This window comes from Lasiodiplodia theobromae (assembly GCF_012971845.1).
Source record: "Lasiodiplodia theobromae strain AM2As chromosome Unknown scaffold_43, whole genome shotgun sequence".
NCBI lineage: Eukaryota > Fungi > Ascomycota > Dothideomycetes > Botryosphaeriales > Botryosphaeriaceae > Lasiodiplodia > Lasiodiplodia theobromae.
In genome coordinates this window covers 202,121-221,550 of record NW_023336523.1, presented here as the reverse complement: position 1 = coordinate 221,550, position 19,430 = coordinate 202,121, and the positions used below count along the sequence as shown (strand labels likewise).

General features: G+C 54.3%; 8 protein-coding genes across 8 annotated transcripts; 5 read left to right on the top strand and 3 right to left on the bottom strand.

The window, feature by feature from the left end:
• Window positions 1-556: 556 nt before the first annotated feature.
• Window positions 557-2,987, top strand: LTHEOB_10991 (uncharacterized protein; the record flags this gene model as incomplete). Its single annotated transcript, XM_035507697.1, has 5 exons — window positions 557-741; window positions 797-1,213; window positions 1,262-1,471; window positions 1,525-1,802; window positions 1,948-2,987. The coding sequence occupies 5 exons, from the start codon at window positions 557-559 to the stop codon at window positions 2,985-2,987; spliced, it is 2,130 nt and encodes a 709-aa protein (XP_035366922.1).
• A 908-nt stretch (window positions 2,988-3,895) lies between these two features.
• Window positions 3,896-4,561, bottom strand: LTHEOB_10990 (uncharacterized protein; the record flags this gene model as incomplete). Its single annotated transcript, XM_035507696.1, has 1 exon — window positions 3,896-4,561. One exon carries the CDS (start codon window positions 4,559-4,561, stop codon window positions 3,896-3,898), a length of 666 nt encoding a protein of 221 aa, XP_035366921.1.
• Window positions 4,562-5,445: 884 nt separating this feature from the next.
• LTHEOB_10989 (Rta1 domain protein) lies at window positions 5,446-6,609 on the top strand (the record flags this gene model as incomplete). The annotated part of the gene is made up of 3 exons (XM_035507694.1): window positions 5,446-5,762; window positions 5,862-6,250; window positions 6,326-6,609. The coding sequence occupies 3 exons, from the start codon at window positions 5,446-5,448 to the stop codon at window positions 6,607-6,609; spliced, it is 990 nt and encodes a 329-aa protein (XP_035366920.1).
• A 2,018-nt stretch (window positions 6,610-8,627) lies between these two features.
• LTHEOB_10988 (Nad dependent epimerase dehydratase) lies at window positions 8,628-9,425 on the bottom strand (the record flags this gene model as incomplete). Its single annotated transcript, XM_035507693.1, has 1 exon — window positions 8,628-9,425. The coding sequence occupies one exon, from the start codon at window positions 9,423-9,425 to the stop codon at window positions 8,628-8,630; it is 798 nt and encodes a 265-aa protein (XP_035366919.1).
• An 833-nt stretch (window positions 9,426-10,258) lies between these two features.
• LTHEOB_10987 (uncharacterized protein) lies at window positions 10,259-11,146 on the top strand (the record flags this gene model as incomplete). The annotated part of the gene is made up of 1 exon (XM_035507692.1): window positions 10,259-11,146. One exon carries the CDS (start codon window positions 10,259-10,261, stop codon window positions 11,144-11,146), a length of 888 nt encoding a protein of 295 aa, XP_035366918.1.
• A 1,154-nt stretch (window positions 11,147-12,300) lies between these two features.
• LTHEOB_10986 (F-box domain cyclin-containing protein) lies at window positions 12,301-13,716 on the top strand (the record flags this gene model as incomplete). Its single annotated transcript, XM_035507691.1, has 1 exon — window positions 12,301-13,716. One exon carries the CDS (start codon window positions 12,301-12,303, stop codon window positions 13,714-13,716), a length of 1,416 nt encoding a protein of 471 aa, XP_035366917.1.
• Window positions 13,717-15,707: 1,991 nt separating this feature from the next.
• Window positions 15,708-16,923, top strand: LTHEOB_10985 (Cytochrome p450; the record flags this gene model as incomplete). The annotated part of the gene is made up of 3 exons (XM_035507690.1): window positions 15,708-15,768; window positions 15,842-16,444; window positions 16,499-16,923. The coding sequence occupies 3 exons, from the start codon at window positions 15,708-15,710 to the stop codon at window positions 16,921-16,923; spliced, it is 1,089 nt and encodes a 362-aa protein (XP_035366916.1).
• Window positions 16,924-17,553: 630 nt separating this feature from the next.
• Window positions 17,554-18,723, bottom strand: LTHEOB_10984 (Alpha beta hydrolase fold protein; the record flags this gene model as incomplete). Its single annotated transcript, XM_035507689.1, has 4 exons — window positions 17,554-17,694; window positions 17,787-18,229; window positions 18,277-18,526; window positions 18,577-18,723. 4 exons carry the CDS (start codon window positions 18,721-18,723, stop codon window positions 17,554-17,556), a joined length of 981 nt encoding a protein of 326 aa, XP_035366915.1.
• Window positions 18,724-19,430: the final 707 nt, after the last annotated feature.

Genomic DNA, 19,430 nt, shown 5'->3' with positions numbered 1-19,430 from the left:
TTTTCTGTTCAGGGCTCGAGGTGTTGTTTAGGCGCAGTGCTTATTTCTGGGATGCGAAGGATTGGGTTTAGCCGTGGCCCGGAGGCTGGGCAATGGGGCGTTTTCGGCAAGATGGTAGATCAATTATAGAGAGAGAGATTACTCGTCCACGCGATTTTCTGACAGGGCTGCGGCCTAAACTGTGCCCGTGCAACCGGCCCTTAAGTCCGCCCGCATTACACAAATCTCACCCAGGAATTCTGCGATTGCACAAAACCAGATCCTTCGCGCCGCAGCATCGGGCCTGATCCCTGCGCGGGCTCGTGCCGCCAGCCAGCCTCGAGCCACCGTGCTGGTGCGGAGGAACACTGGTCTGTGCCTGCGTCCGCATACAGGTGCTCCCGCTTATTCACCCCCAAAGCCTCCCGGCATTGCGATCCACACGCCAGAAATACTGTTCTATTTTGTACCATCCTTGGCTGGTTCTCGTGTTGCCTACTTGTATCGAACGTACCCCGGCCACGAGATGACCCACTCCGCCGTTTCTCTAAAGCCCCACGCCGCCCGCGCCGTTAGCATGCAGCAGCAGCAGCACCCGCAACGCACCATGTCCCTGACGAAAACGTGCCAGAACTGCTTCCAGGCCAAGATCCGCTGTGATCGCACCCAGAATCGCGATGCATGCGATCGCTGTCACCGCCTGCGGAAGCACTGTGTCTTCCGGCCCTCGACCCGCCGCTACAACTCGGCCATGCGCGATGCGTAAGTGCACCCGCCACATGTCGGTCCGCTTTTGCTCATCATTACCGCGTTGCAGCCGCATAGAGGCATTAGAAGCTCAAGTGCGTGACCTCCTGGGTGGCCGCGCCAGCTCTTCCGCCGGCAACTCGCTCTCTCCCGAGCCTCAGCCCGTCTCTTCCTCAAACCTCAATGAAGATGTCATCGACGCTGGCCTGGTATCCGCAGCACAGGCCGACGTGCTGGTCGAGATCTTCAGGATGCGTATGACTCCACACTTCCCTTTCGTCGTGGTACCAGCACACGTCTCGGCCGCCCAGCTGCGCATCGAACGGCCATTCCTATTCCTCGCTGTGCTGGCCGTCACCTCTTTCGACGACAGTTCCGTCCAGCGCCAGCTCGGCCAGCGCCTCAAGCAGGCTGTTAGCGAGCTCATCCTCTCCATCGGTGCCCTGACCTTCGACGTGCTTCAGGGTCTGCTAGTGTACCTGGCATGGTGTGTGCATACGTCCATCTCCCGCCCGCTGATGCTAACAAGATGCAGGAGCCACTATCACGCCCGCCCACGTTTGTACTCGCAGTACCTCCAGCTCGCTGTGAGCATCGTAATCGACCTTCGCCTCGACCGCAGCCCCCCGGCGGCATGGAAAACGAATGTTGGAAGCCAACGAAACCCACACGCTGAACCCGCCCCGCCCTTGCGGTCCGCTGAAGAGCAGCGTGCAGCTGCTGGGTGTTTCTACCTGTGCTCAACGTGCGCTACACGCATTCCGTATATCCTAGAGTCAGTCACTGACCATTTCGTAGAATAGCAAAACTCCTCCAAAAGCTCAACACGATGCCATACTCGGATTACATTGCAGAGTGCTGCTTATCGTTGGCCAATCACCCGGAGGCCCCGACAGACAAGTACCTCTACCATATAGTCCAGCTGCAGCACATCATGGAGAGCACCGATTTCCTATCCGCCCAACAGCAACAGCCTGTCGGAGGCGATGACCCAACAACCCAGGCGGCTGTGCACGCTGTACGGACGGAGCTGAGTGCCTTTCGGGCGAACTTACCTTTCGAGCTGAGTGAAAATCGTAAGTTCTGGCCCCACCCTTGGCAGCTCGTAAAAATCGAGCGTGCCAAAAAGCACTTACTATCACTTTTTCTTTTTTTTTTTTGCCACGCTCCGCTGTTGGCGACCACTGGCTAATCTGGCGTTTTGTGGGGGCCGCATAACAGAATCCTTACTGATGCAGTACCATACGGCGGAGCTATTCCTCTATCAGTCTGCGCTGGTTGACTGGAGCATGTTATCCCTCCCTTCGTCATCCTCTTCCGACCCGACACCTTCCTCTTCGGCGGCCAACGGCAGCAGCAGTCCGCTGCATCTAGAAGTGCTCTGCGCCGGTCTGTCAGCAAGCAAGTCCCTGCTCGATGCTTACCTATCGCTGCCTGCCCGAGCCGAGACGGCCTTCAACAACTCCGAATGGATCCAGCTTAGCTTCGGCCTGACAGTGGCAGCCCGCCTCGCCGTAGCATCGACCACGCTCGTCGTCGTCGACCGCAGCAGCGTCGAGCAGCAGCAGATCGTGTCGACCATGAGCCAGCTGCGGGCTGCGCTCAGCATGTCGAACGCACTGCGGGCCCTGGCACAGCGCATAGGCGCCCTAGCCAGCGCCATGAGCCAGGGTACGACGGAGATGCAGCAGGGCGACAACGTGTTCGCGCAGTACGAGCAACGCGTGCGGCGCATAAAGCAGTGGTTCGACGTCTACAGCGCGCCGGCGCGGCGGGAGCAGCTGCAGCAGCTGAGCAGCGGCGGCGGCGGCGGCGGTAGTGGCAGCCGCTCAAGCAGCCACTGCCGCAGCCGCAGCGCCAGCAGCAGTCCGTCCCTGCACGAGATGCAGCATCAGCATCAACAAGCGAGCAGCGCCACTACTACTCGTCATCATCACCGGCCACACGCGGAGTCGACGGCTTCCTCGTCGTCTTACCTGCAGCCGCATGCAGCAGACTCGCTTCCAATAGGGCTAGATTTCGCTTCTGAGCCCCACCAGATCCAGCATCATCACCCGTCTGTGGGGTCTGTTTCATATCCGGGCCCGGACGTGAGTGTCGCTAATAACGGTGCCGCCCCACAGCACCACCAGACGCTGCTGCCTGATCTCCCGCTCGACTTCTTGCTGGGCGATGGCAGTAGTGCCAATAGCGTGCCGCAAGGGTGCGGAGGGGCTGGCGACTGGCTGTATCCGGCTGGCGGGCCGGATTGGTTGGTTTGAGAGCGTGGGTGGTACCGAAGTGTAACGATGACAGGCACCGGCTATGCCCCCTTCGTGTCACCGAAGCACAAGTAGAAGCCGAAAGCGAAGGCAGAAGAAGATTCATGCATGGATGACGCGGTTTGTCTCGGTCGATTATACCGAATCGGGTGTTAGTGGGATATTGCATTTTGGGGGCCGGAGTTCTCTTTTGGGATTTGATGAAAACACGAGTACATATGTAGCGCGGATGGTGAACATGATTATAATCGGGGTGGGTATACACGTACAGTCTAGAATTATATATTGGTAGAGGGCGAGGTTTTCTTTTGTTATAGTATTATCCTTTCAGCTGCTTGCTGGAGCAGGGGACCTGCTGATGGTGGTTCGTTATTACTTTTCTCTAGCGCTACACGAGTATGACAGAGAATTATGAAACAGAATCTTTTGTGAAGGAAGTCTTCTGCACAAACCTTTTTGTGGAGGGTGGCGGGAATCAGATTTGAAACGCTCGCTCGATCCCAAAGGAAGATGAAAGGAAAAATGCAAAATGGAAATGAGCATGATAGCAAAAATTGACTGCACAGCGAATAGAATGTTCTGCTTACACTTCTAAGGCGAACAACTTAAGCGACTATCCGGAGCGACCCGGTGGCCCCCTTGTCCGTGGGGGTATTCTGGATCTCTTCCATCCATCTTCCAGGCTTCTCTAGGCGGCCCCCACGCCTTCTTCTCCGTTTACCCGGTCATAATTCCGCCTCTTCTTCTAGCTCCGCCCTAATCTTTCTCCCAGCCCTCCTCTTTGACTTCAGTAAGCGCGCACGTGCGTGTTGCATTCCTCTTCCTCCGTCTCCCGAAACAGAAACCAATAGTGATAATACAAAATGGGGAAAAAGGGTATCTTAGTTAGCAGTATCATTGTTCTCGTTTCAAGGAAACCGCCTCAGCTTCAGCCTCTCCACGACACTGTAGCCCAGCCCGAGGAAATCGCACAGCTGCTCCCACGCCTGCAGCTGCTCGCTCGGCGGCAGCGCGACGCTGTTGCTCTGATGGGAGTCGGCGTTGTTGTTGCCGTCGAAACGCAGCTCGAGCAGCTGTTGCGAGTGCGCGGGCTGTGAGAATAGGGCGCGGAGGGCGAGCGTATGGGGGTGAGCGTTGTCGTTGGCATTGCTGCGCGGCTGCAACGACGCGCCATTGGTACGCTGCTTTTCTTGTAGCAGCCGGCGGAGCCAACTGCTCCCTGACGGGGAAGGGGAATCGGCGGGCAGGATGAACTTCGCGCCTGGTTCGCGCGAGATGATGGCAGCGTAGTGGTCGTAGTAGGTGGTCGCGTTGTTGTTGCTTCCGTTGTCGTCGTCGGCCAGGAATGGCAGGTATGTCGTCGGGAAGCCGAGAGTGCGCAGGGCACTGCCGACCCGGGCTACTGCTGCTGCGCCGTCACCCGACGACGATGATGACGGTGTGCCGAGAATGTAGACTGGGCCCGACGCCGGTGCGCCTCTCCCGACAGCTACTGTTGCGTTTGAAAGACTGAAGAGCGATAACAGTGATAGGAGGAGAAGGATGACTGGCTGATTGGTGGAGAGAAAGAGCATTGTTCTGGTGTTGTTGGTGGACGAGCAAGCGAGGAGGAAGATACGTGGGGTGTGAGTGAGAGGGCGTTTGTGGGGAATGACAAGCTTTCAAGCGAAAAGCTGCTTTATTATCAGGGCAGTCATCAAGCCGTCAATCAGCACTTGTGCTTCTTGCTCCTACTCCGACTCCGCATCGTATACTCCTCCTTGTCCGCCCGTATCGGTGTGCTTGGCAGACTTTATGCGGTGTTTCAAGCTACGTGTGTCAGCACTTGCTACGGTAGGTGGGGCGGGGCGCAGCAGCAGCGCGGCACAGCATAACTGCGACAGCTGCCTGAGGGCTGAAAACAGATTAGAATAAGTGCGGAACGGCCCGCGCTTGTTTTTCTTGTCGTCGGTCGGCGATTGCGAGCGCGGATGCGAGAGCGGAATGAGCGCACACGGCAAACAAGCTCAATCCGACCGCTACAACAGGAAAATTACACAGATGATGACTGTGCCAAGCGGAGGATCTGATAGGTCGGACCCTTAAACACCGGCCCGTTGTAGCACTCGGGAAACCGAGTGGTCGGATACGGCCTGAACTTCAGCCCCCACACGGTCGGACACGGACTTGCCAAGGTCCTTGTCCGTCCGTATATGCAACTCGACTCAGCCGCCATCCCATCCTTTCTATCGCATCGGTTGCCTATCTTGGCGGCTGCGACCAGCCATGAGAATTGTTTGGTATAACTTGCTCGCTGTCTGCCTGATCGTTTTCGATATCCACAATCACTGCTGCTCACTGCTACATCCTCCTCCCTTTTGCCCCGATCTTCATTCGCTACTCTACTGAGAGACTACCCGGCGTTTCCGCAGCAGCAACAACACCAGTCGCAAAGCCGAATCGGGTCAAGCTTTTCACAATGATGTCTCCATATGCCAACCTCACAATCCCCGGCGTTAACACGACTGATCCGAACTTCGATCCGGGTGACTACTGCACTCTCGATCTCTGCCCCCTCGATTTTGCCAATTTCACCTATGTCCCTACACTGGCTGGAAACCTGACCTACCTGGCAATCTTCGGCGTGCTGCTCATTGCTCAATGCATTCTTGCTCTGCGCTACAAGACCTGGGGCTTCTTGGTCGGCATGTTCGGTGGTCTCCTTCTGGAGATTTTGGGATACGTGGGACGCGTCCAGCTCCATTTCAACCCCTTCCCCTTTGACCCGTTCCTCATGTAAGTTGCATTACTGTCACAGATTTACCCTCTACCAGCCACTTCCCCGCCTATCGGCCGATCATCGAATCCAGTTGCACCGAGCTGACCATACACCAGGCAACTGATCTGCCTCACCATCGGCCCGGCCTTCCTCAGTGCCGCCATCTACATCTGCCTGGGCCGCCTGATCGTCGCCCACTCGCCCGCCATCTCGCGCGTCAAGCCGAAGACCTACACTATAATCTTCGTGTGCTGCGATCTGCTCTCCCTGATCCTGCAAGCCGCGGGCGGCGCCATCACCGCCACCGCGGACCGCGACCAGCCGGACCTCAACCAAGCCGGCATCAACATCATGATCGCCGGTCTGGCCTCGCAGGTGGCGTCGCTGGCCGTCTTCATGGCGCTGTGCATCGAGTACGGGCTGCGCGTGCGCAAGAACAGCGACATGCTGGACCCAGCTTTCGCGGGGCTGCGCAAGAGCTTCATGTTCCGGGCGTTCATGTTCTGTAAGTTCTTCTCCAGCACTTCTGGTCTCCTTTCCCTGTTTCCGAGTCGCAACTTACTGATGCTATGCACCACAGCCATCGCCATCGCGACCATCACCATCTTCATCCGCTGCGTCTACCGCGTGGCGGAGCTGAACGAGGGCTTCAACGGCCACCTTGCCAACGACGAGGTGCTGTTCATGATCCTCGAGGGCCCCATGATCATCATCGCCTGCATCGTGTTGACCGTCTGCCATTCGGGCATCGCCTTTGCCGGCCGCTGGGCAGAGGCTCAGCCGGGAAAGAAGACTTCTACCGAGGACGAGTACGAGAGGGCCAAGGTCGGCAGCAACTCGAGCATCGAGCTGACTGGCCCTTGATTTCATATGTATTATTTCATTTGTTGTATCCAAGGGGCAAAAGAATTCCCAATGGGAAAATGTGTGATGTGGTAAGCAGGGTGGGACTGGCTGGTGTGGCTTTTGTGTCTTCGGTGCGCTGCATTTGTTTGGATTTGTACATGACATGGCGATCACGACGATACATAAACGTTTAGACGGGGCTTTTCATGACGAAAGAAATGGTTTGTTTACGATCAACAATTTGCTCTCTGGAATTTTCGTCAACTGTTAAGTATTTTTGTCATTTCATCCGTTGAGTCTCGATGTTAACTGTACTGCATGTACGAAATGGAGATAACTAAAATATACATAGACATCGAGATTCGATTTTAAATGACAAAGGAAATTGATTTGGTATATGGTGTTCTGGTGACTGTCCGTTCTGTTCTTCTCTATTTGGTCCCGTCAAGCACTTTCATTGCCGTTTTAACTCTGCTTGCGAATATCATTGCCAATTTCATGTCCCGTAAATCGAATATTCGTGCGTTACGCCTCTCCAACAGAATGGTATGCAGCTTCTCGATGGTAAGATTAGCCTACAGTTGGGAAAATGTAGAGTAGAAGTCACTCACACTGGTCTCTTCTTTCGTGAACAGAGCGTCGAAGCATGAGAAAGACCAAAAAGCAGGTGAAGAGAACCCCAAGAAAGGCAACGGGGACGACGATGATGTCGAGGCAGTCCCCAGATGGGATTGCAGTTGATCGTGAGAGTATCATTGTCTGGGACTGTGACGGAATGGAGTTCAAAGAAGCTTGTGAGGCTATGAGATGGATGTAACGTGATCTTGGTGGGCTTAACCTCCGGAGCCAGATGACCAAAGATGTTCTGTGGGAGCGCTTAAGGCTTCTACGTTAGAGCGCCGGCGAACCCGCACGGCCTTTATGTTATTTTTGGGCAGGGAATATGTTCCCATGATCTGCGACAGTCGGCTGTGTACTGCGCACAGCGTTAATTCCGGTAGTGCAGCCAAGGTCAGCATTTAGACTCAATCTAGCGCACCGACTGCGGCCGTGCACAACTTTTGTTGTGCATATATGCATAAATAGGCACGTGCGTTACCGGCCCCCAAGAACCGGACCGTCGCCTTGTCAAAAGCCAAGTCTCGTTGTTAAGATGGGAGCGTTTGTGGATCGGGTCGCCAAGGCGGGCCGGCCCCAGGGTGGCGCAGCGTGGCAGGTGCTGCTTATCTTTTCGTATCTCCAATCCTTTGAAGATCCTTTAGGAACTCCATCTCAAACGCTAATCATTAGAACTGAAACGCTGTTAAGAAGCCGTTTAAAGGATTCATTATAGCTCCGATCCCGTTGGATCTAGTAATTATAAGTGCTGATTTACCTTCATCAGAGAGGTCTTTGCGAAAAGCGCGAGCCAACGTATAATTTATTTCTTTAGCATTTGCTACTTTGAGCCTAGCTTTCTGTTGCAAACTTAAAAATAGAGAAAAGTAAATTCTCCACCACCAGCTCCGGCAGGAGCGAACGGTGATTTAGTTCTACAAGCAATGCTTGTCACCGGTGGGTGTTTTGATTAAGTGCCACATAGATTGAGGCCGTTGATGCGGCCGAGGATGGTGATTCTCGGTCTGAAGGGCCATCTCTTACGGCAGAAATCAGGAAGTTTCGGGCCGGACGTCGCACATGAGCAGCAAGAATCGCGCATTCTTCCGATTGTGGGGAAGAACGCCTGATAGCTGTAGAGGTACATACCAATCTCAACCGCAGTGTTACAAACAACGCCATGGCTGATTCTTCACAGGATGCTTTTGAAGCGTTCACATTGTAAATACAGGTAATCAGGCATCACGAAAAAGTGTTTTTAAATAGAAAGCGAAATCAAATTCGTTATCCGTCATATCAACAATGAGCAACCAGTGACTCTAGTCTATCACAATCTTCCCAATTTCCGATCTCAATGCAATGAACCCCATAGCTCCCGAGCCCCAGTGATATCAACGCGACCAAGTCAAAAGAAACACAAGAAAAGATATGCACTGCTCTCACACCCGGGTTGCCCTCCACCACCAGGCAGCGCCAGCCGCCGCAACACCGACAGGCGGCAGGATCTTCTGCATCATGCAGCCGATAGCGTGCCACCAGCGGCGGGTGCGGCCCTCGAGGAACTGGCTAGTCTTGTTGACGTGAGGGAAAGGGGCGTCGGGAACCTTCTTGCCGAGGAACTCGCACAGCGGCTCCCAGCCCTCCGAGACTCTGTACTCGAGCAAGCGGTCCTTGGGCACAAGGCGACGCACTTCCTCGTAGTGGTCGATGAAGGCCTGGCGCTCGCCCTTGGGCGCTAGCAACGGGCGCAGGAAGTGCTGGAACTTGTGGTACTTCCACCAGGGCCCGTAGACGGGATCGAACGGTGCGATCCAGTCGAAGCTCTTCCACGTGACGGCCGAGTCGACCGACTGGTGCATGGAGCGCAGCCAGGCGTCGACGTCGCGGTTGGTGAGGATGACCTTGGCGTTGGGGTAGGCCGCGATGAGGTCGGCGGCGACGAGCGTGCCCGGGAAGTTGCACGACACGTTGTAGTCGCCCAGCAGCTTGTCGTACTCGGCCCGGCCGAAGAGCTCACCTTCGTCGAGGTACTTGGCGCGGAGGGCCTCTTCCCAGAGCGGGTAGAGCTCGGGGAATTTGTCCATCATCTGGCCGTGGAAGCACTTGTAGCCCAGCTGGGCCAGACCGGTGCGCAGCGAGATGATGCCCGTGCGGGGCATGCCCAGGATCAGGATTTCCATCTCCATGGGGTTCTCCTTCTCAGGAAGGGTGTCGATGATTCTCTTGGAGGAAGACATTGCGGTGATTTCGGAGTCGTTGGGACAGAAGAAGCACATCTACTGAATAACGATGGGACGGAGGAGGACGCGGTGGTTGTTGACGAGGCGGCGTTGAGTGGGCAAAGTGCGGACGATCGGAATGAGGAAAGCTCTCACTGAGGCGAGCAAGGCAGCGAACATGAGAGAAGATGCGGATGCAGATGAGTGGCGTGGTGGTGTGAGCGGAACCGTGCATCTTTATACCTTATCGAAATATCATTCTACAATGGCCGTATGCTTGGTGAGCCGGAGGAGGAGCATTTTCCACGAGACGGGAGCGATGTCATCCAACACCGCCTCAGCTTGCCTCAAATTAGTCCAGGCCGCAAAGGCGCCCCACTTGTCGCGTGAGTCCTGTGTTTCGCGGGGCCGACGCAGGGTGCGACGGGCGGTAAAGTGAACCGGCGTGTAGATGTGGCGCAGAATCTCCGTCCGCAGTTGTGGTCCAGGCAACTAGGGCTGACTGGGGCTTGCCGGTGCCTGCATTGATGGGGGCCAAGCCCCACCCGAATTTCCCGTTGCGGCTAGCCCCTTCTAATTCGGGTGTCGGACAACACTTACCGTCCGTCCGGTCATCTTCAACACCGCCATGTGTAGCACACTGCGCCATCAACTATGTTGTTTGGCACGTTTCTGGTGGTTCGACCCTTCGTGCGTCGCACTCCATAAGTATAGCCTGTTGACTGCATTTCTCCATACATCACTCACCAACACACACTCATCACTTCCACACTCATCTGCCTCGAGCACTGTGTTCTCTGCTCTCTCCATTTTTCTGCATCCTGCAATCAAATTTAATTTCCGCTTTCGAAATGGGCTCCGTCACTACCTCCTTCACCACCGGTCGCATTGAGATGTTCAATGGCACCACCGATGGCAAGGAAGCCTACCTCGACCCCTCCACCAATGAGACCAACCTGGTCCCCAAGAAGGTCCACCATGTCACCATTCAAGACATCCGTGAGCAGTACCCTCGGCCTCAGTTGGTAAATGAGGGCTACGAGGTCACGGAATTTCCCAGCAGCCTCACCGAGGAGCAGTTCCTCAACAACACCACCCCCGAGGGCAAGCAATTTATCCGCGACCACTACTGGCCCGAGATGAAGCAGCTCATCCAGGAGAAGACCGGCGCCCAGGTTGTCATCCCCTGGCACTTCTCGGTCCGCAAGCAGACTCTCGGCTACCACCCCGACGAGATCTTCTTCATGAAGACGGGCATCTCGCAGCCCGCCTCCACAATCCACATCGACAACTCGCACCAGACGGCCATCGACCACTTGTCGCGTGAGGTCGGTGCCGAGGAGGCGCAGCGCCTGATCGCCTCGCACAAGCGCTGGGCCATCGTCAACGTGTGGCGGCCCGTCAGCTACGCCGTGCAGCGCTGGCCGCTGCTCATCGTCGACTACAGCCGCGTCAAAGACTTCAGCTTCGAGAACAACGTCGCCCGCATCCAGCGCAGCAACGACCCCAAGTACTACAAGTCGCACGACAACTTCATCAAGCACCACCCCGACTACATCTACCGCTACCCCAGCAACCTCCGTCCCGAGGAGGTCATTATGTTCAAGGACTACGACTCCCGCACCGACAAGGTTCGCGGTTGCCCCCACGGTGGCTTCCAGGATGACAATACCGCCGAGGATGCCCCTGCTCGCAGGTCTATCGAGGTCCGCCTGTTCGTCTTCTTCGATGACGAGTAGATTTTCCATTTCCGTTTCCCTTTGGGTGTTTTGTCGATCATTTTGTGGGATTGGAGCATTAGCGGTTCATAGTTTGCAAGATACTGGAAATTGAGTTCTTTATTTGAAATGTTTTAGCATTGCTGATGTGACCACTTGCACATGTGTTAAAATTTTCGAATGATTTCTATTCATTGGTGAATCATGACATACGAAATCGTGAATATCAACGCTCCCCTATGATGAAATCTATTTTGAATTAGAGGCCGTTTTTACATTAAACAACGCGCGATAAATTCTTCTGCAGATGCTCCAGATGACCCTGAGTCTGTTGTTTACCAAAATTGCAAGTGGAACGCACAAGGACGAGCCCGAGCAATGCGGAGAGCCTGGCTCTGGTATAAACAATATCAGGAGATTCTGATAATCAAGAATGATATCCAAAATCCCGGGAAATTGCGGTCTCAACCTGCTCGCCTTTAGTGAATCTTAGCCAGTGCTGTGATGCGTGACGTTTGAAGGGAAAGGCGCGCTCCATCACCTGCAGCGTATTCTCGCAAGACTTTTCACCTGAGCTCCTCTATGAATCAGCAAAATCTGGCAGGTAGGCCATTTACTTTCCTTCCACAATAGTCTTAGCAGTTGTGTCTGAAAAGAAACTTGTATACCCCTCGAGCCCTAGGTTAAAAGGGAAATATTCTTGGACAGAGCCGTGAGCGAAGTATACTCGAAAGTTGTCTGGCTCTTGGGATTTAATTAAACCGTATTAGAGGCCAACGGTGTCTTCATTTTTTTTTTAGGCCTGTCCAGAGGATCAAAGGGTGAATCCGTCAGCAAATCAATGGTAGCTGCATCGATAGATTCCTCGCCACCAGAGTAAAAAGTACATAGTCTACCTATCGATAAATCGACGTTACGGATACTCCGTGTCTATGCAAGGTCCACAAAAGCATCCAGGTCTATTCTTTGATAGTATTCTCTCGACGATATCCACGCTCTTGGTTTTTTCCCTCCAAAGACTGCGCCACCGCACAGCTAAGTAGCGTCTAGAGCTGCGCCACCGCCCCCACCTTCACAAGATATATAAGTGGGACGAGTAGCAAAGTTTCTGATCATTTCTCTTTTTTCGAATTCACTAAAGCCAAATCCGACCGCACAACTCGGCAACCTACAACATGCCTCCACCGGGGCTCGACAACCTCCCCGTCGAACTTGTCCACCACATCGTCTCCCTTCTACCTACTCTTCCCTCCGTAACCGCCCTGCGCTCAACCTGCCGCGATATCTGTGCAAAAGTCACATCCTCCGAACCCTTCCAGGCGGCTTTCATCACGCGCACGGCAGACATCTCCGAAGCTTCCCTCACCACGCTCGCATCCGTAGCAGCACACCCGTCACTCGGCCGCCTGATCCGCACGGTTGTGCTCCGCACATACCTCTTCGATCCCTGGATTTTCAAAACTCAGCACCTCGCCCACGGCAGAAGATACGTTGTCACCGGCCCGCGCCGCCACTGGGTCGACTGCACCGCCGACGAAGTCGCCGCCGCGCGCCAGACGGTCCAGCTGTACCAAGAGCGCAACGAGAGCATGTGGCAGATGCGAAAGAACGGACGCGATGCGGAGCTGATGACTGCCATCTTCGGTGGCATGAAGGGGAAGAGGAGGAGATTGAAGGCGGTGGTCTTGGAAGCAGCGGTTTTCAGCAGCTACGGAGCGAGGGTGCCGGCGTGGATGGTGAACAAGACTGACGATGGCAGCGGCGAAGGCGGCGAGAAGGCTCGGCTGTGGAAGGCCATGGCGCACGATTTCGGCGTCGTGCTGGGGACCATGGCGCGCGCGGAGACGCGGGTCGAGGAGTTGCGCCTCTACGGCGGGGCGTGGGGCGGGAGCGTCATGGCGGCGGCATTCGGTGACGCGATCGATGCTACGGCCGCCCGTCCGGCGCTGGAGGCGGTCTTGTCGCGGGTGAAGGTGCTCAGAGGGTTCGTGTCGTTTGGCGGGCTGGAGAACCTCGGTTCACACACGCAGCACAGACGCAGCGGGTGTGCGGACAGGATTGGCGAGTTTCTTGCGATGGCGAAGGGGTTGGAGGTGCTGGACTTGTTGTATTACAAGGCTTGCCAACCGGAAGACGACGCCTCGCAAACCATGTTCCAGAAAATGATGGCGCCCATCGTTGGAGAGAGGGTCCAGTCTCTCCGATTACGAGGATTCCGAGCCTTTGCCACCGAGGTACTGGAGCTTATTGGGAAATGTGGTGATTTACAAGAGCTGGAGCTTCATCATTTCGAGCTAGATGGTGGAGAATGGAGCGACGTGTTCGACCTACTACGAAAACAGAATCACAAACTGCAGCGGCTTACGGTATACCGCCTATACGAAGGACCCTCGTCGATTATTATTACAAAGCCAGGGGATTGCGAGCTCCCGCAGGACGAAAAAGAGGAACCGTCGTATTATTGTGTGTACCAAATGAATGGTGAGCAGGTCAGGTCAGGAATCGAGTACAGGCCAGACACGACGCGGCCAAAAGGAAGCCAAGCTGCTTACATCCATCGAAGGCAGTTTCAAAATCTACACCTCTATTAAGTAGCGGCATTTTCCCGGTAAAATGTACCGGATATTTGTAGATTTAATTCCCCATCTAAGCTACGAGTACAGCCCAAGTGGCCATGATGTGCAGTTACAAGAATGTGGCAGGGATTGCGGCTGACTAAACTGAAGCGAGATGTTGGTCGCCGTAAATGGAGTCTGCTCCATGGATCGACCTACCTTCCCCACTCCTTTTAGCTGGGTCCATGTCAGGGTTCATACTACTCCAAATGCAAAGCTCACCTCATAAACGTCGTAAGGTAGCCTTGGCCGGTACATTAGAGCCCTTGCTGCTGGGCTAGCCTGCTCGCACTCGTCTCTCGTGCCGGTACATCCACAGCGTCGTGCCCCACCCCACCGGCGGTTCATGAGGTGTGACCTAGCTGTGAGAAGCCAACCTGCTGTGCTTGCCCGATATCGTAGGAGAGTTGAGACAGGTCGCATAGATACGGCTCGTTAGGAAACTGACCGAGCCGTACTAAGCGCTGTGCCGCGACGCCGCAAAGCTTGACCCACTGCGGCGCTCTGCGGGCTAACAACAGTGGGTACTGTCTCATTAGAAGGCTCCGTTCTCTCCGACCGTTAGTAATAGATGTAGAATTGCGACTAGCCTTGTTCCAACTGTCAACACGGCGGTGCCTTCTCCAGCCATAATCTGCATATCAGCAGGTAAAAGGCGCCTCGGCAACAAAGGCACCGGTGCTCTAAGGAAAGTCAATAGGAACGCTTTGTGGGTGCAGAGTATTTTCATTCACATGAGGAATGGTTCGCGAAGATCCAGCGGCGTAGGTTGGCGGCGTAGTTGCCAAAAAGCCGTCTCATTATTGACCATCCTTTTCCACGACCCAGTGGGATTTCTTGAAGTCGGCGCCATGTCTTTGCCGCCACCACGCTTGTACCAAAGTCGTCTTCGACGAATCGAACTTTGCGTTATCACTCGGAAGCTAGGAAATTCAAGGCGAAAAGGGCTAGTTAAGTGCGGGGGAACGAGTTGTTGCACCGATAGGCTGACATGCAGAACCCCTGTCGTTTCAGTTTAGCGCCTTATGAGCCTTGTCTAACCACCGACCTGGCAGTTGGTAAGTGGGGCGCTTTAGGGCTCGCTGCGGCTGATTGCTGTGCCGCCTTTACCCTTTCCCTAACTGGTCAATCCAGCGAGCCCGCCCCCACCGTCACCCAGTGTCAGCAGATTTATCATGTCTTGGGATATTTAACAAGGTTCCACTGCCCGTCGCAATGAATTTCGTCTTTCCCACAGCAAGATGCCGGGCCCTGAACGGGACAGCCGCCCTTGGCCGCTCATTTCGGCCCCCACAGAAGTATCCACCCACGCCGCTCTCGCCGCAGCGGCATTCTTGGCGCTGTTACTCTTAGTTAGCGCCGCATACTACTACCTGCAGGATGAAAAGCTTGTCCGCAAAATCGAGGTCGTAGGCGTACAACCTGGTGATACGGACTCGAAGACGAAGCAGCGCTACGCGGAGAACGCCAGGTCCATCCTCGAGGAAGCTACCAAAAAGGTTTGCCACTTTTCCCACACAGCCTGGTCGCGTGTTTCCCTTACTGATGGTAAATCTTGCCTCGGCCAGCTGCGCCGACCGTTCCAGGTATTGACGCCGACGGGGCCGCTTATAATTCTTCCAACAAAACATGTGGAAGAAATTAGAAGCGAAAAGGACTTCTCTTTCCATGAAACGATTGCCAAGGTAAGACTGACCTTAATGGTGAAGAACAGCATGGTGGGTGTAGCTGAGCATTCTTGTGGCCTGTGTAGTCGAGTTTTGTCAGACTTCCCGGGTTGTCGCTGTATGGGGGGATGGCAGGGTTCAGGTTCATCGTTGAGCATGATGCGGTTTTTATCGAGATGGTCCGGACGCATTTGACGAGGAAACTGAGTTCGTAAACCCCTTCTCTTTTGCTTCTCTGAAAGGAACCATTCACTGGATGTTTGACTTCGATACTAATCCGGCTGCAATCCAGGCAAAATAATGGGCGCGCTCTCGACCGAAGCGACGCTCTCCCTTGAACAGAACTTTCCGCCCAGCAAAGGTGAGCAAAGAAAGCCCAAGATCCCGTAGGAGGCCGGAGGAAGAAAGAAGGAATGCTGACATACCTCCCACAGACTGGACGCCCGTTGTCTTCTATCCAACAGCCGTACACGTAGTCGCACGGCTCTCTGCCCGTATCTTCCTAGGGGAGGAGGCGTGCCGTAATGAGGAGTGGCTACGCATCACAGGCAGCTACGCTATCGATGCCGTCCATTTCATCCGCGCGCTACGGAACTGGCCTATCCCAGTGCGCCCTATCGTGCAATATCTTCTCCCGGAGCGACGACGACTAGCACGGTGCGAGCAAGAGGCACGAAATATCATCGAGGCTCTTATTGAAAAGAGGAGGCAGCAGTCCAAGGATGCCGCCACTCCCGTTGAGTTCACGGATGGTCTACAGTGGCAGGAAGATGCGTCGAACAGGCATCAAGAGGCAACGGATGTGGTGGCTGGCCAGCTGGCGCTCGCACTCACCGCCATCCACACAACATCATCGGCATTGACGCGCGTGCTGTTCGACCTCTGTCAGCACCCCGAATGGGTCGAGCCGCTGCGAGAAGAGGTACGCCGTGTGCTGGCCGAGGAGGGCGGAGAGTGGCGGAAGTCTACGCTGCTGAAGATGCGGCTGATGGACAGCGTGCTGAAGGAGTCACAGCGGATTAGTCCCGTACATTTGAGTAAGTGATCCATCTTCCTTTCCGTTACGCGTGTTGCGGCTGATGATAATGTAGCCCTCATGACCCGCGTCGCAATGGCTGATGTAACACTCCCATCCGCTCCTGACCTACACATCCCTAAGGGGTCCATGGTGGCTGTCTACTCATCCGAGGCGCTGCGTGACCCTGTCACTTTTCCGGACCCCGAACGCTTCGTTGGTGACCGCTTCCTCAGGTTGCGTGAGGAAGAGGGAAACAGGAATAAGTGGCAGTATGTAACGACCAGCGCACAGCACCTGGGCTTCGGCCACGGCACGAAGTCGTGTCCAGGCCGCTTCTTCGCCGCTGCCGAGCTGAAAGTTGCACTCGCGCACATGCTGCTCATGTATGACTGGCGATTCGCTGAGGGCTGCGAAGGAAGGAATATAGAGGTGGCGCAGGATATCATCCCAGATCCGACTGCGCAGGTTTGCTTCAAGCGCCGGTATGAGGATATATAGCCAGCCGTTTAGTAGGGGGTTTGCCTTGCTCGAAGTAATGAAATCCGTTCATATCGGGCGCGCCAATGCAGTTTACTTTCATCTGAGGTTCAAATGTCCATCAGCATAGTAGCTGTTTCACATCCGCCGGGGGGTTAAACTACTACCGGTACAGCACTGTGTTTCAATTTGCCTTCTGCTGTAGATAAGCAGAAAAAAGGCGGGTCAGCAGGATTCTGGCTCGGGCCGAGCCGTCTTGATCATAGTGTCAGCATTTGCACAAACCTGGAATGATCGGCACCCTGCCGAGGGCCATAAGGAAGGGCACTTATGGGCTCGCAAAAACGCTTAGTATTAAGCGCTGACTTTCAAACTATTTAGCCCTAGAGTAGGATAGGACTTAAAAGGGAACCCGCAGTTGAATGAAAAGAAATTGCCGTCAGATAAGCGAAATCCGAGGTATGGAAGTTGGTGCCACGACACGCTGGTGCATATTGAGAAAAATGACAGGGGTGAAAGTAAAGTCACAGGGTTCTCTCGCCATTTAACTAAACCCTTGCAATGAAAAGGTAGAGCAGAGTAGAAAAGTCCGCCTCGGATCAATGAGGACACTACAAGCAACGTGTCGACAAAACAAGGTGTTCTTGCAAATCAGCCCCCCCCCCCCGCTCCGATCTTCAGGCCGAATAGACGGTCCGTCTTTGTGAGAATTGGCCAGATGAGCGAAAGTGTGCCAGCAACCATGTCGACTGTATCAACGTCGTGTAAGGCTTCGGTGAAGGCCCGCAGGGCCTGTTTAGCCAGAGCAAGATGGTTCCTTCGTCAAGATTAAACTAGGCTCTCACAACTGTGCTTCACAGCCACTCCTCTAAAATAAGCCTTACACCTCTAATAAGCCACGCATGTCCGAGACGCAGAGGGATATCCATTAGATGCTCTCCGGGCTGAAGCTCAAGATGAACCTTTGCGCTCGGATCGACCTTTCGAACCGTTTCTGCAAAGCGAATACTGTGGGAATCCGGAACGACAGTGTCGTCCAACCCATGGATGAGAAAGGTAGGTGGCATTTTGGCCCCAGCCTTCAGCCTCTTGATGGGGTAAACATCGGGGTCGTTGCCGAAGTAATCGGTAAAAGTTCCGTTCGCAATCAACGTATCGATGATGTTGAAGCGAGAGAGCGTAGGGTCGGCGATGACGGGAGGGCCTATGTGCGGCTGAAAAGCAGTGGTGTTCACCGGGGTAGCATCGAGAAAGGCGCATTCCGCGATGCAGGCGCGAACGCCCTCATGCACGTGGTTCATGGCGAATTGGACGCTGAGGTAGCCACCTAATTCGGTTAATGGAAGTTGATCACGACTCTTCGGTGGAGCTCACCTGCGCTTTCTCCGACAGTAAGGATCCTCGAAAGATCTGCACGCAGTCCTGTAGTGGAAGCGGTAGCAAGGAGGCTGTCCAGATCATTGCGAGTCCAAATCCAGAAGTCATCCAGGTCAGCCAGCATGTCTGGCACGTTGGACTCAGGTAGCAGCCGATAGTTTGGAAGAACAATGATGGCTCCCACAATAAGAGAAAGCTCTAGTACCCACTGAGGAAAGAATCTGGGGTGCAGAGTGGAGCCGCTCACCTACGAACAAGTCAGAAACTCAATGCAGCTGCGTCAATGCTGTGACTTACAAAGCCACCTCCATGGAAGCGGAAAATGCATGGGTGAAGGCCAGCAGTAAGATTCTTCGGGGCCAAAACGTCGACATTGATGAGGACGTTGTCCACCGTCTTGTATGTTGCGCTCAGGAGATCAAAACTTTCGAAGGTTCCGTTCATGGTGGGGCAAAATAGTGGAAATTCTGTCAAGGTCTCGAAGTGAAAATACACAAATCTTTATACCGAGGGTTCCAGTGTTTTGTGCCGGGAAAAATCAACATCGGAATTTTTAACGGCATTTTGTACGAGATGAGCTTCTCGGCAAGTTCGGCATCATTATACACGACTCGCTACTTAGTACGACACTACGGCAATTTAAGGCTAAGGGCTCCACATTCGAACCTTACGTCGTCGCTTACTCAGCGATATGCCGGATCTTCCGAACTCAGGTGGGATACCGAGCAAATGAGCAGTGAGTACGCTAATCAGTTATAGTAGAAGTCGATGGAAGCATGGCATCCCGTACCTTGATTCCACCACGATTGCCGTACGATCTGTTGGTCTGATAGACAACTGGAAACAGCGGAGAAGGTTTCGCAGCCCCCAGCATAATGTCACAGGGCTATGAGAATGAACTCAAGTACGTGACATGGAGCTGAAAATGCTATTGAACACCTTTGCTGAGTTCCCTGACAGAGAATTTGTCAGAAATGAAGGATCATATGCCGACACTTAACTGTAGTGTGGCGTGGTACTTTTGAATTGAAATATCTTCGATAATGTTTGTTTTGGCTCTTCCGCCGTCTTTTCCTCCTTTCCATCTGTCGTAGGTTTTCACATCCCTCTGCATATGTCCCCCTGCCACCCGCCGCTATCATCGCGACTGC